The sequence below is a fragment of the Gavia stellata genome, chromosome 7 (assembly GCF_030936135.1).
Source record: "Gavia stellata isolate bGavSte3 chromosome 7, bGavSte3.hap2, whole genome shotgun sequence".
Lineage (NCBI taxonomy): Eukaryota > Metazoa > Chordata > Aves > Gaviiformes > Gaviidae > Gavia > Gavia stellata.
In genome coordinates, this window is record NC_082600.1 from 25,991,709 (window position 1) to 26,006,986 (window position 15,278).

The 15,278-nt window shown below is 50.8% G+C and overlaps 1 protein-coding gene across 1 annotated transcript; it reads left to right on the forward strand.

Moving 5' to 3' along the window:
- Positions 1–1,257: 1,257 nt before the first annotated feature.
- On the forward strand, positions 1,258–4,588 carry IRF2BPL (interferon regulatory factor 2 binding protein like). Its single transcript, XM_059819718.1, has one exon. It carries the CDS (start codon positions 1,646–1,648, stop codon positions 3,857–3,859), a length of 2,214 nt encoding a protein of 737 aa, XP_059675701.1. The 5' UTR covers positions 1,258–1,645; the 3' UTR covers positions 3,860–4,588.
- The last annotated feature ends 10,690 nt before the right edge of the window (positions 4,589–15,278 follow it).

Here is a 15,278-nt window from a genome sequence, read left to right on the forward strand (position 1 = left end):
CGCGGGGGCGGGCGGGGAGCAGGCAACTTTGGGGATCGCGGTCGGGAGAAGGCAGGCAGGGCTTTTTTGTTTTGTTTTCCTCCCAGTGAAATGAATTCTCGGCTTATTTGCATGAGCCGAAGTTGTTTTGAGTAATTTGCCTGTTAGCAGTGTTATGCAAATGTTAGCAAGCTATTTAAAGGGGGAAAAAAAAAAAAAAAAGCCGTGTGTTCTCACAGCGGCGGGGAAATCCTATGTCCCTTTGCATTAGTGAGATGAGATCACAGCGATTACTCACCTGCCTGGCCTCTCCTACACCCTTGAGCAACGCACAGCGCTATCTTTCCCAGCCCAACCTTAAACACTCGGCAAACATGGCCGATTTAAACAAATCAAAAGTGGAAGAGCTTCTGATGTAGTCACGGGCTTACAGAAACTGTGTCATTCTGTCACCGGGATCACTGAAAGAGAAACACGAAATCGGATATTAAGGCGGGATCCCCCCCGTTTGCCTCAGCAGCCGGAGCGCACGGGAATCCCACCGACAGCCTCGGTGGCAGGGCGCCGCGCAGTCGTCACGGAGGCAAAGCGGGGCGATCCGCGGCTTTACAGAATCCTCCGAAAGGAGACATTTGAACTCGGGGAGCCCAGCCAGGGAGAAAACCACTCCGCCCCCCCATCACTGTGCATGCGCTTCCTGGCCGCGTTGTCGCGGCGGAGGAGCCGCGGCGCGGGCTGGGGAGGAGGGCGAGGGCGCGATCTGGCGTTCAAGTTTCCAAACATAGCCGGCAGCGCGGGCTGCCCGCGCGCCCCGCCGCGCCCCGCCGCGCTCCAGCTGCCGGCCGCGCAGGGGAGGGCGCGGGCAGGGCGCCGGGCATGCGCGCCCGCGCAACAAGTGGGCTCCGCGCCGCCGGCCGGGGGGAGGGGAGCGAGGGGCGGGCGCTCGGCCGTGACGCGGGGCCCCGCCCGGGTGCAGCCGAGCCGAGCCGGGGGCGCGGCGCGGAGGAGGGGAGGAGCGGCGCGGCGCGGGGGGAGCGCGGCGCGGCGCGGCGGAGGGGGCGCGCAGGCACACGCGGCGGCGCGCAGCACCCCGCGCTTGGACTGCGAGCAGGGGCGAGGATGTGAGTGAGGAGCAGGCGGCGCCGCTCGCCACGCTGCTGCCGCCGCTGCCCCCGGGCCGCTACCGCTCCGCCGGCGCTCGGGGAAGCCGCCGCCGCCGGGACTGGACAGCTCCGTGCGGGTGCACCTCTTTCGCTCGCGGCGGTGGGTCAGCGCGTACCGAAGTGCGAGCTCGCGAGGCAGCCGCGGCGGGTGGAAGGTGACCCCCCCATCTTCCTCCGTGCACCTCCGCCTCCTCCCGGAGGAGGAGCAGCAGCAGCGGAGAGCTAGAGAGCGCCGGGAAACAGAAGCGGCTAGAAGGCGACCCCCACCCAGCCCCCCGGAGGAGCAGTAGAAGCGGTTCCCACCCCACCGGGGCAGCAGCGGCAGGACCAGGTAGAAGAAGCCCTCTCCGGCAGCAGGAGCCAACTAAAAGCAGACGATCCCCCTGCTGAAAGGGGCACCAGGATCAGGTACGGAGAGCCACCCCCCCTGCAGCCCGGGGGGGGAAGACTGAGCCAGCCCCTACCCCGGCGGCAGCGGCAGCAGCTCCCCGGCCAGCAGCACCATGTCCGCCGCGCAGGTGTCGTCGTCCCGGAGACAGTCATGCTACCTGTGCGACCTGCCCCGCATGCCTTGGGCCATGATCTGGGACTTCACGGAGCCCGTCTGCCGGGGCTGCGTCAACTACGAGGGCGCCGACCGCATCGAGTTCGTGATCGAGACGGCCCGGCAGCTGAAGCGGGCGCACGGCTGCTTCCAGGACGGCCGCTCCCCGGGCCCTCCGCCGCCGGTCGGCGTCAAGGCAGTGCCGCTCTCCGCCAAAGAAGCAGCGGCGGCGGCCCAGCAGCAGCTCAACCATGTGGACGCCTCCTCCAAGGCAGCCTCGGCGGGGCTGACCCAGTCCAGCCTGGACCGCTACGGGCTCAGCGCCGCCGCGGCGGAGCAGCGCAGCCGCTTCGAGTACCCGCCGCCGCCGGGCAGCCTGGGCAGCAGCCACGGCGCCCGCCTGCCCAACGGGCTGGGGGGGCCCAACGGCTTCCCCAAGCCGCCTGAGGACGGGCCGCCGGAGCTGAACCGGCAGAGTCCCAACTCCTCCTCCTCCTCTTCCTCCTCCCGCCGCGGGGCGCACGGGGGGTTGGTGTCCGGCCTGCCCCCGGGGGCCGCCGGCGCCCAGATGAACGTGCCCCCCAACCTGCTGCCGCAGACCTTGCTCAACGGGCCCGCCGCCTCCGGCGTGGCGCTGCCCCCGCCGCACGGGGGCCTGAGCGGCCGCGGCGGCGGGGGTCCCCCGGCTCCCTCCGCCTCCTCCCAAGGGGGCACCTGCGGCGGCGGCGCCGGGGGAGGCGGCGGCTCGTCCTCCGAGGCCTGCGGCAAGCGGCCGGGCTCGGTGTCCAGCAGCGACCAAGAGCGGGAGCTGAAGGAGAAGCAGCGCAACGCGGAGGCGCTGGCCGAGCTCAGCGAGAGCTTGCGGAACCGGGCCGAGGAGTGGGCCAGCAAGCCCAAGATCGTGCGGGACACGCTGCTCACTCTGGCCGGCTGCACCCCCTACGAGGTGCGCTTCAAGAAGGATCACGCCCTGCTGGGCCGCGTCTTTGCCTTCGACGCCGTCTCCAAGCCGGGCATGGACTATGAGCTGAAGCTCTTCATCGAGTACCCCAGCGGCTCCGGCACCGTCTTCTCCAGCGCCTCCGGCGTGGCCAAGCAGATGTACCAGGACTGCATGAAGGACTTCGGCCGCGGCCTCTCCTCGGGTTTCAAGTACCTGGAGTACGAGAAGAAGCACGGCTCCGGCGACTGGCGGCTCCTGGGGGACCTGCTGCCCGAGTCCGTGCGCTTTTTCAAGGAGCTGGTGGGCGCCGACATGCTGCCGCAGCCCTACCTGGACGCCAGCTGCCCCATGCTGCCCACGGCGCTGGTGAGTCTCCCGCGGCCGGGGGCCGGGGCCGGCGGGGCGCAGGGCACGGCCGCCGCCTCTAGGGGACCCGGCGGCGGCGGCGGCGGCGGCGGCGGGGCGATGCGCAAGAGGAAAGCCTCTCCCGAGCCCTCGGACTCGGCCGAGGGGGCTCTGAAGCTCAGCGACGAGCAGCAGCGGCAGCAGTGGATGGCCAGCCAGAGCGAAGCGCTCAAGCTCACCATGTCGGCCGGGGGCTTCGGGGCGGTGCACGGCGGGGGCCCCCCGCCGCCGCCGCCGCCGCCCCTCGGGCCTCACTCCAACCGGACCACGCCGCCCGAGTCCGCCCCCCAGAACGGACAGTCCCCCATGGCCGCACTCATGTCGGTGGCCGACACGCTGGGCAATGCCCACTCGCCCAAGGACGGCAGCTCGGTGCACTCCACCACGTCCACCCGCAGGAACAGCAGCAGCCCCGTGTCACCGGCCTCGGTGCCGGGCCAGCGCCGCCTGGCCTCCCGCAACGGGGACATGAACCTGCAAGTGGCCCCTCCTCCCCCCAGCGCCCACCCCGCCATGGACCAAGTGCACCCCCAAAACATTCCGGACTCCCCCATGGCCAACAGCGGGCCCCTGTGCTGCACCATTTGCCACGAACGCTTGGAGGACACCCACTTTGTTCAGTGCCCCTCTGTGCCCAGCCACAAGTTCTGCTTCCCTTGTTCCAGAGAGAGCATCAAGGCCCAAGGGGCGACTGGCGAAGTCTACTGCCCCAGCGGAGAGAAATGCCCCCTAGTCGGTTCCAATGTGCCTTGGGCATTTATGCAGGGCGAGATCGCGACCATTTTAGCTGGGGACGTTAAAGTGAAAAAGGAGAGAGACCCTTGAGTAGGAAATCCAATCCCTTCAGACTCCTGAAGATGTAGAATTGTGAATACAACAAACTGCAAAAGTTAGTCTTATGTATAGACATTATTTTCGTCGTATGTTTCTATATTTTGAAACAAAGGTATGTACTCTTCTTCATTTGAAGGATAGAGCTGGTTTTTGTTAAACAGAATATAATATTGTTTGGTTACTACATAATACCTGTTCTCATTTCTTTGGCAGTGTGTTGGCTAGGTACAAAGTTAATAGCCCTTAGCGATTACCTGCTGCTGGTGTGTATTTTTGTAAATGTATGCACTTCTCTGAAAGAAGAAGAAAAAGAAAAAAAGACAAAAAAATTTTTTTTTTTGCCAAGGCCAGTGTTGATGCCTAAAAATTGCTACAAAAATGGTGACAGCTTATGTTTTACAAGCCCTGAGTGTTAGTCTTTCACTTTATTTTTTTCGTTTTTGTTTTTTGTTTGCAAAACGGTGGGGTGGCTCTGGGGGGAGGGTGTTTTTTGTTGCAAGTTTGTAAGGAAAATGTTTCAGTTTGTTTCTATTGATCTGAACGTTTTTAATCTTCATGTGTTTTTTGTTTTTGCTTTTATTGATGCACGGAAGCTTTTGAACAGTAGAGCAAAATGCTGTACATGAAAAACATGCTCTGTTTGTCCTTTATACATTTCTGTAGTTAACAGAACACTGTAATGTGCCTTGGAGCTTAGTAAATTGTAATAAATTCAATTGATATTAATACTTCTCGAGTAGCAAGTTTTATTTTTCTCGGAGCTTAGGCAGCATGCGCAAGCCACGTTGCCTTTTTAAAAGTCTCCATTATACCAAGAGCCTGCAGTTCGTTGTGGTAATTGTGGCACTTGTACGCACATTTTCACGTATATATAGTAAGATGATGATGTTGATGGTGTTATCAAACGTACCTAAATCTTGGCACTGTGCCTATTTACATTTCACCTTTAATGTTGCAGTAACAGTTGCTGACTAAGCATTTTCTATTTACTGTTTCTGCATCTCATTTCCTCCTCCCTTCTCCCCCCCCACCCCCCGGCTCCCCCCAGCTCTCCAGCTGCAAACAGTGTTTGCAATACAGGATGCATCCATTGCCTGCACAATTTAATAAGGCTTGAGATTTGAAACGAAGCCCTCTTTCACAAAAAAACCCAGCATCACGTGGTTAATAATTTTAGTTGATTTTAAGAGCGGTCGTCAAAGCTCGACATCAGCCGTAGACTCTTGGTAAGGCAGGACTGTAGTTGAGCACAGCGCAAAAAAAGGGTAGTGGGAAATAACAGCTTCGACAGTTGGTGTTGCAGCTGGTGGGTAGCTACCCCATTTAGGCAATGACTTTTCATAACTGAGTCAGTCAGCAGTTCAGGGGCTGTGTGGTGTTTTCAGGTGAGGAAGCTTCCTTAAAGCACTGAAGTGAAATGCTTTCCTTTTGGCAGGGTTCATGTGTGATTCTTTGTATAATTAACTATTTTATGTGACTGGCATTTTCTGGAGATTGGGGAGCAGTGCAATACCTGTTAGGAGATCAACAGGCAAAGTAAATACACAGGCCGCATACTAGCTGGAAAATGCAAACAAACCTAATGTGAACTTTGTCCTTTCCAGTGAGGCAAATGGAGGAAAGATAGAAACCCTGAAACAAAAACAGCAGCACTGCAGAAATCCTTTGCAGTTTGACCAGCAGAACAAGGAGCTGTTTCAAATGCAACAGTGTCATAGGTTATGAGCTCTGAGTTTTATTGAATATTGAGGATCCCCACCCCCCAAAACCCCATATTGTATAAAAAGGTACTTTAAAAGTCTGGACTGCATTTTCTATCTGCTCACTCTTAATAAGACATTTTTCATTTGTATTCCTGGTGGAAAGGATGGTAGAAGCCTTGAGACTATATGCTTAGTGTGCCTACGGATCTTTGCTCTCCTGTATAGGTACATACTCCGGCTATTTTGGGTGGGTGGGTTATGTTTTGAGATTCAGTCTTTGGCATCACTATATCTGTGATTTCAGACAATGACTTTGTGTATCTAATTTTTTTCTGCCAAGCACTATATTGGTACTTAAAAATCTTAGAACATACTGTTCGTATGTAATAAATTGGAGGGAATAATGCAGAAAAAGAATGTTTTGAGTTAATTATTACATCCAACCTATACATTTTGAGTTAATTATTGGATATAACCTATACATTATTTTAGAGTATAGATTTGTACTGATCCTATTTTGAATTACTTCTATGCATGCAGTTCCAACACAGCAGTTTATTTCTAAATCATGAGATAGGGGGACTAACATTGTGAGCTCATGACTGGCACAGAGAAAAATTGTATACATGGATGAAATTCGAGTTTAAGCCTAATGAGAAGTAATATTCGTGTGTGAATTGCAACTGCCATTAAAAGAGAAAAACTACTGGCTATTCAACATTTAATTATGTCACAGAAGTGTGAATACCCTGATTTATATAAACAGAACCACTACTGTAATCTTGAAATCAGTCATCAGCAGCTGGAGTTAGAAAGGGCCCCATTTGGTTGATTTCTTTAATTGCAGAGCATTCTTGAAAAGCTCTTACCAGTCAAAATTTTGGAAACATAAGCCCACTTGTGAGACTTATCAACTTGATTTTTAGCAGACAAAGGAAAGGTAAGGGGCAGTAGACATAGGTGGAAAATAAGCTTGAAGTGAATTGTAATGCTGCAGTTAATTAAAGTTAACCGTAGCTACGGGGCATTTGTTGTATGGAGGTTTTTTGTAACCATGTGACCTTTTCTTTTACTCTGGCTCATTAAACAGCCAGTCTGGGCATATTAGCCAGCATTGCTTTGAACCCACTCCATAGGTTTTTCTCTTTCTGAAGATGTCCACAGCTGACAAACAAGCTGTAACCGTTTTTCGAGGAGGAGGAAAAGGGAGCTGCTGAGTGAGTCTCACGTACAGAGATTCAGCTGAGTTCTGTATTTTACAGTAATGCTCCCCTCCCCCATATTTGCCAGTTATTTAAGGTAAAGCCCAATGTTTGCTTGAATAAATCGTGTAAGTGAATTTATTTGTCCAGGTGGTCATTTGTTGTGCTCTCATTCCTTCTTATAATGGGGAAGTACTTAAATGGTTTATTTTCCTAAGGAGTGTTGTGGGTTGTTGTTGTTTTTTTCCAGTTAGATTATTCTCAACTTTTCTTTTAATAGCCTTGTAGCCTATTTTCTAAGAAATGGGTTAGAACATGTGTGTCACTGGATGTTTGTTTTTTAAGCATTGGCAGCTCTGTGTGACTTGGAGATGGAAGTGTTTGTGCCATGAAGAGATGCTATGTCCGTTTGGGGGAAATACTACACAGTTCTATCAGGAGCTCGAGTTCACCAATGCTAACTGGTGTCATTTCGTACAAACCTTGTTATCTTTTTTATTTGCTTAGCAATGTTGTGCATCTAAGCATGCTCTTCCCTGCCCCCCTCCCCTTTAACATTTGAGCTCCAAACTAGTCAGGACTAACATTGTTTTGAAACTGCAATCTCTTCAAATAGGCTGGCTGCCAGCATAGCTTTGCAGAGCTGCAGCAGTCACTGGCATAAGAGTTGTCTGCTTTGCATGTCTTGCGAGCTCAGGTTTTTCTTCCCCTCAAGGGAAAGGGCTTTGTCTCCTCAGAGCTCTCAGGTTCCCAGCTTACTATGCAGTAGTTGCTTTGCAGCTTGGCTCTTCCCTAGGTCTTGCCATTTTCTTTTTTTGTGGTATGCAGCCATTCTCCATTCATAGTAGGATGGTTTGTGTTGTGAGTTAGCAGCCTCTTTCTCTGCCAAAGTGACACATCCTGTAGATTTGCAGCAGAGTACTGAACTGTCACTGTAATGCTGACTCTTTTAAGGCTATTCTTGAGGCAGAACAGCTTCCCCCTTGGCGTTCAGCCATCAGAATCCATTACAGCATGCATTTCCTACCCAAAACATAGCTCTGTACCTACATCGTTGTCCTTTCAACCATCCCCTGGAAGACGCAGAGGGCATAGCTATACCCTCCTGTATAGAAATAGGCACTGCTGGGTTTATTTTCAAAGTGTCTGAAAACCATGTACTGAGCTTTTGTTGTTTCAGCCCCTCCCTTAAAACCTGTTAATGCAGACTGCTAAGGGGAATGCCTCTGCTGATGGGGTGATGTGAAAATAACTGCAGACAAGATTTTTTCCCTGGTGTATGTCTTAAAAGAAGGATTAGGTGTGTGTGTGCACTGAGCAAGGCTACTACTGGGCTCCTCTGACAAGCCAGCCAAACGTCTCCCTCTCCACGTGTTTGCCACAGGGCAGCCCAGCCCTATGCTGCTGGCCCTGACTGGGCGGCTCTGCGGGAACCCAGCTCTTCTCCCTGGGAACGGGCTCACCTACCTCCGTGGGAAGAAACACGGGAGATTACGTGTCATTTCAAGTTTCTGACAGCAAACCCACTCTCTTTCAGCCATTCAGGGAACTGTAGAGTGAAAAGCAGAAGGGACCAGTTAGACATGTGAATGGGAGGGGGAGGATGCTCGTCACCAGTCTGTCTGGCCAGTATGGTCTCTGACTGGTTGGACTGGCTGAGCTACTTGGGGCTAGGTAGGTTCAAGATTGCACAGTCTGACTACTGTGCTTGGTTTGATGAAACGAACCTTGCTGGTATCAGTGTGCGTTGCTGACAGTGGCTGCAGCTACCCTGAATTGTCCTTCTCTCTTCCCCCCCTCACTGACACATAGCTACACAGCCCTGCCTGCTGCTGCGCTGAGATTGCATTCCCCTCGCTGCTGTGTGCCTTGCCTTCCCGATGCGCCCTTGTAAGGTTATTTGGAGGCGGTGGGAGCAGGGGTGGAGGTGAGGAAGGTCAAGCTTCTTAGGTTTCAGCTGATTTGGCATCCGCTCACAGCCCTCCCCCCCGCCCCGTAGCCCTGCGCGGCCATATGCACTGGCTGCTGCTTTTATGACCCTTTGCAAAGAAACCTCAAAGATGTGAGCTGCTGTCAAACAGCAACTTATTTTCAGGAAAACACCCCCTTCCCACACCGATCAGCTTTAACAGTGAGAAGACTGTGTTTTTTCCTTGTCCCCAAAGAGAGCTATAATGGGGACCTGCCACCTTCTCTCCGCTGGCACTGCTCTCCCAGCAGTACCGGGTGTGCCAGGGCGACCCGCTCCCCCGAGCCTACTTCACCGGGCCTTTTCCTCGATTTTTTGGCCAGCATGAAGGCCCTTTGCTTTGTTCAGTGCTCTGTGAGTGGAGGCTGAGCCTGGCAGCCCCACCGCAGCACAGAGCGGCTTGGCACGGCTGTGGCATGGCAGCTCAAGCTGGGACTGGGAGGGGGTGCAGCGAACCGGGCTGAACCGAACCGGGCTGGGCCGGGCCGGGGAGGGGGCAACGGGCCACCACGGCATGTAATTGCCGCGGGCCTGGGCCCGGCCTAGACGGCCATGTGATCCGCCGCCTGCCTGCCTGCCTCTGCGCAGGGGATGAGAATGGGGACATGAAACATGTCTGTGCAGCTTCGAGGAGCCGAGCAGAATTCCCCACTGTCATCATCCTCCTCCCCTCCCTCCCTGCAGGCTGCCAGAGGGGAGGGCTGATTACAGCTCCGCTATTGTTCAAGTAACCTACAAATGGATTTGCATGGAGGCAGGTTGGGAGGGGCAGAGGGGTGGGATTTATTAGCTGCAGCTAAATTCGTCAGGATTACTATTAGGCTGAGAGCTTCTCAATGGGAATGATCCCTGGGTGAGCGGTGGGGTGGAGGGGAGGGACTGGAAAGCTCCTTTTCTGCAAATAGGTGAAGGGGTGCCTGGTTCCAGCCGAGGAGGGGAGGCAGGCAGGGTGCAGTTGGCTGGGGATGGCGCTTCACCTCGATTTAAACTGTAACCCTCTATTCTGAGCACGGAGCTCCTGGCAGCACCGCTCATACCAAAGCCTTGACTCAGGGTTATCTGCATGCTGGGTAATAAGCAGCGTCACCAGAGGAATGCGCAGAGAAAGCAGCCATGCTGCTGCAAGCCTCTGCTCGCTCCTCAGGCAAACCACTGATTTAGCAGCCTGCTTCTGTCTCTGGGCCGACGAAGACTGGCGAGCGGTGGGGGGCTTCTCCTGGGGGGGGGGCAGCCCCAGGTCTGTTTTGAAGCCAAAACAGCATTTTGCCTTTCCATAAGTAAATGCTTTTTATCCAAAGCTGGCCAGGACTTTGCTAACCATAATTGAGGACTGCGCCCAGGAAAGGGTGAAGTTACTCCTCAAGTTGCTACGTTAGTTTATCCGTTTTGCAGATGGGTAATCTCAAGTGTTTTAGCCAAGATCACATGGCAAATGCCTATCAGAATGAGGGAGACCGTGGCCTTTGGTTACTGCCCCAACTGCTAGTCTCCCTCCCTCTGGGATAAAAGCATGTTGTTACAATGACTCTGTGCAGCTGAACTGAAAAGCACTTGTGGGAGACAGGTGTTTGGGAACAGCAATGTTTAGTGCCAGGCCATTTGCCTGTAGCCTGCGTCCTTCGCTCAGATAGTTCCAAGGCTGGAGGCTGTTGCTGTTCTTGCTGATGCAACATACCAAGGGCTGGGGTGAAGGAGAGTGCATACCTGTGTGTCAGAGGTAGGAGCTCCCCTTTGGCTATGATGGAAAGCACAGCACATCCAAATCAAAGACAAGAGGGGGTTGCTTTGAATTGGTGTATTCTGGACCTATCTGAGGCAATCTTACTCTTCACTGCACACATCACGGTAACAAGAGACAAGCTCATACGTAGCCCAGGTTTTCATTTGAACATGTCCAGGCTGGCACAACACAGTTGGGGTAAGGACAACGCGCTTCTGTAGGTTTGATTTGTGTTGGAGCTAGGAGCAGAACTAGGGAGGGAGTGGGAAGCCTGAATATCTGGTCTGCTACTGGAAAATATAGGCCACTGACTTGAAGATGTTGCAGGCTTATTTGATCTAGCTTGATATGCTAGACATTTTTCTCTTAGAACTCTCTTCCTCAGTGTCTGTAACTTATTTCTGTAAAATAAAAAGAGAAGGTACGAACATCCAGGATTAAAACAACTGAAAGAGCTCTTGTCTTCCTGCAGCAGTAAATTTTGGAGTATTTTTTATTAGTTGCTTAGTGTTGTTGATGTGCTTCACTCCCTGTTACATGTAAAGATAATTCCTCCCTGAAGAACTCAGTCTGCAGTGATAAGAAAGGCCAGTTGGCGCATCTATTTTATCCCACCTCCTTCAGTGAAAGCTTATGTCATGTATCTTATCAAAAGGATGCAGCCTTTCAAGAGCTGTACCTCGGTAAGTATACATTCTCATTTTTGGCAAACATTTGCTGTGGTTTTGAGTGGTTCTCTCCCTCCACACCCCCGCCCCCCACAGTCAACTCTTCTGTTCATCCAACTATACTCATTTAGCTGCGCTTATTGCATGATTTCTGCTGGGGGGGAGGCAGCAAGAGGTGCAGCTATCAGGGATAGTATCAGTTGTGTGATCCGTGGACATCTAGTCACGTTGTGCTAACAAGGACCTGCAGCCTATGATAGATTCATTAGTCAGCATCCTTGATAGAATGTCTAGTGGCTTGTGTGACAGTTAAATACCAGGAAATTATGCAGAAATTCTCATGCTCTTGTGTACCTGTCTTTCCTCATGCTACAAGAGACAACAGCATTTCTTGAGAACTGCACTGCACATGCTTAATACAAAAAGTAGCTCCTTTCAGCTTTTTGCATGATTAGTTGCAGCTCTCTGCCTAGATCTTCCTTGTTCTGATGACTGTATTTTTACAGTTGTGTGTTGTACATATTTTGCAAGTTACAGCTTGAAACTTCCTCCTTGCAGAAGGTTCTGTCATTTGAAGGAACCCCACCCTGCTCTCCCTTGAAGATGTGCAATCCCAGGCTGTGTTTCAGCATGCCTGGGGAGGCAGGTGCAGCCTGGCTGGATCCTCAACATTACCTACAAATAAACACTGTTTAAACAAATTGGACTAATAAGAACATTCAAGATTCAAGTAATAATCAGGACAGGATTTGCTCTGTAGTCTTTGTGATTTTCCCATCCCCTGTCCCTCTGAGTTATAATCCAGAATATATGACATGATCACGTTGCTATGGAAATCAATTACAACATAACTCTACAGAACTGTATAATGATAACAGTTGTTAATAGCACCTTTGTTGAAAACAACATCAGGTTAAAGTCACTTTTAAAAACCCCACGTTTCCTTCCTGGTGTTGCAAATAAGGAGTTACATAAAATTAAAATTTATTTTCTAATATTTTAAGGAAAAAAATCCTTCCAGCATAGAGCCTGTAAATACAGTTGTATTCTTCGTCATTTGCCCAGCACTTGTATAGCCATCAGGTCTGTCCTTCAGCCCAGAAAACATGACAAATCCTTAAAGCCAGTACAAATTCTTCAAACCTTAGAACCAAGGGACCAGACCAGAGCAAGGTTATTTCTGTTCTCAAAGCAGGCCCTTTGTGCTCGTATCTCAGTCCAAGTCTGTGGGAACTGTAGGCTGTCACCTGCTCCACACAGTTTCCTCCTCAGATGAGCTCTTTGTAGAGTCACCTGATTCCTTCCAAGCGCTGTGAGAGTCACCATATTACTTGCTGTAAGCATTTAAGGGATCAATCCTCGGCCGCACACACACGATTACCCTCAGGGTCTTGTCCAAGCTAGTTCTACGGTTTGATGGGTACCTATCTCATTACCACACAGAATTCTCAATGATGTTCCATTTCAGGGTTGTCAAGTCTGCATACTGATACACCAGCTTTCCTTGATGCTTAAAGATGTCTGGGTCTGGGTAGCTCTTTTTACTAAGCTTCTTAAGCCTTTTTGGCTGTTGTTCCCTAAGGAAGCCTGGCAATGTAGTCACTAGACTTCTTTTGATTTTTCATTTGGGCAATAGTGGAGTTCCCAAGCAATTTGAGACCATTTGGTCTCAATTCAACATTTTACCCCTCACTCGCTACTCAAGACTTTCTCTGGCTTCCTGATGCAGGAAGCTGCTGCGTTGAACACAGACCTCCATCCATGGCTCAAATGGCACAAGACACATGTGTGTATATGCTGGGCACATACCTATACATGGTCCAGTGAACAATCCCTTCATGTGTGCAAGTTTGCATGCCAGCTGCATATTACCAGAGTTCCCCTGCTCTCAGAAGGACCGTCTCGTCTGTAAGCTGATGTAGGACTAATAATTCTTCCAAAGCTTTTTGGCAAGCTACAAGTCTTCCTTGCCTTTTGTAGCATAATGCTTGAGTCTGCCACATGAATTCATACCCTCCACCTCTATTTCTTCCATCATGTTATTGCAGAGGAGTGCCCAGAGTGGCAATCAGTTTAAGCTCTAGCAGCAGACCCTGCGGATGTCATTCCAAGGCTACCATTCTCATCTCTGAATGTACAGGTAGTGATGTTCCCTGGCTGTTTGATGGCTATAAATGAGCACATTCCACATGCATGTAATGCAGCCCAGATGCAATGACAGTATTGCTTCTGGAGCCAGTCTCAGCCTGGCCAGAACAAGAGCCAAATAGCTCAACACTCTCTATGCTGCGTGGCCCACTCTCATTGGGGAGGTGCTCTGTAGCTACTCAATTTTAACACTCCACACCAGCAGCAATAGGCATTCAGAGATGCAGATGGGCATTTGAGATTTGAGGGTAATGTTTTAGCTCCATCAGCACAGAGCTAAGCCGGCCCAAACTACCTTCTGCCAGTCCAGCAGTACTCCCCAGACCCCATGTCAGCATATATTGCAGCAATCTCTCCTGCTGAGGTGCAAGCTGCAGTTCCTGTTGCTTTTGTTGACTCTGCAGGAGGAGTGCTGGTTTTTCAGCAGCAGATAAAGAACATTTCCATCTCTCCCCCTCACAACAGAAGAATCCATTGAAATATATCTACCTATTGGTTTTGCCATTATCTTTTATGTAGCTGCTCTAGTTTTCTCTTAGTGATACAGTCCATTTGCCTGCGAATGTGCTTCATGATGCACAAGCTTCTGGTTTACTTTCCCCAAGGATTTTTCTGTCTGAAGGTCCCAAGTCCATTCAGCCAGCAGTTTGTCCCCCTTTGAGCACATAGCTAGAGGGGCCTGTTTGCCACAGCAAGGCAAACCACAGAAACTCACCCATTTAATTTGCTCCCACTACTAAGTCCTTTCTGTAATTCCCCTGGCTCCCTCCCTGCTGGGTCTGATAACCTTACATAGCTGGTTTGCTCCAGGTCCATGGGTCCTTAGGCAGGTTACACTTAGCAGTTTGTTTGCAAATACATCAAGGAAGCTTTGTAATATAGTATAAGCATAGCATCTCCTACAAAATGCTTTTTTCCTCTTTGGGAATTTGCGAGGTTAAACTAGATATGCGTGACGAACATGAACGATGAAAGGCCCTCAGTCCTTTCTAAGTATCATTGTTTATTTGGAAGTGTGATAGATGTTAGGATTAGAATGAAGTACACCTTACTTGGGACGGAAGAACTACTGTTGTTTTTTACCTCCATAGCTTTAAATACATATCACTTACAGATACACTTACGTTCTTGGCCTGCATGCCTTTCCAGTGCCTCTTACAAATTCTTGAGCTTACAAAGGTGGTGCTGACTTGCTACTGTATTTATTTTCTTATAGAAATGAAATGGCTGACTGTGGGAAGGGATGGTTGCTGTCAGAAAAGAGCAAGAAAAGGAAATGAACCTCTTTTGGGACATGTGTCAAGGAGATCTGGAGACCCTTAGCCTGAAATAGAGGATGAAGTAAGAACAAGTGCCAGAGGCAAAGGCAACAAAGGAAAACTAGACAAGCTCTATCCTTCAGCAGGCAGGGACGAAAAAGAGAGGGAAACACGCAGAGTTTTCTGGTTTTAAATGCTTGGGAGATGCTCTGAAGCTGTTGTGATGGACAGACAAATGAGAGCCAAATGGTTGCATTGTTATGAGCAGCAAAACTTTGCAGAGCAGCAAAGGCACTGGAAATAAAATAAGTAAGATAGTTGACCAGTAGGTCGTGAGGTGAAGAGTCCCTCATTACCAATTCATCCATGAATAAGAAACAGAAGTTCCTGAAATGAGAGGCAACAGATAATCAACGGCAAGGTTGTCACAAGATGTGACAACTCTTAAATGTGGATCTTGTCAAATATCTTGATGGTCTTTATTGTTATTTTCTTGTATCAGCCAAGGATGTGCAACATAGTTTCTAGAAGACAAAGACGTGGTCTTTTCAGAAATGCTTATAATTTAAATACCAAAGGAGAAAGAACAAGAGGGGATGTTGAAAAGTTTGAAAGTGCTGTTTGAGCCTTAAAAAATCAAACCAGTAGGACTTGGCACATTGGTGATTGATAGGTGAATGAGCCAGATAGTAGCAGGTGAAATTTATGGCATATGCAGTTGCACATACTGTGAGGAAACCA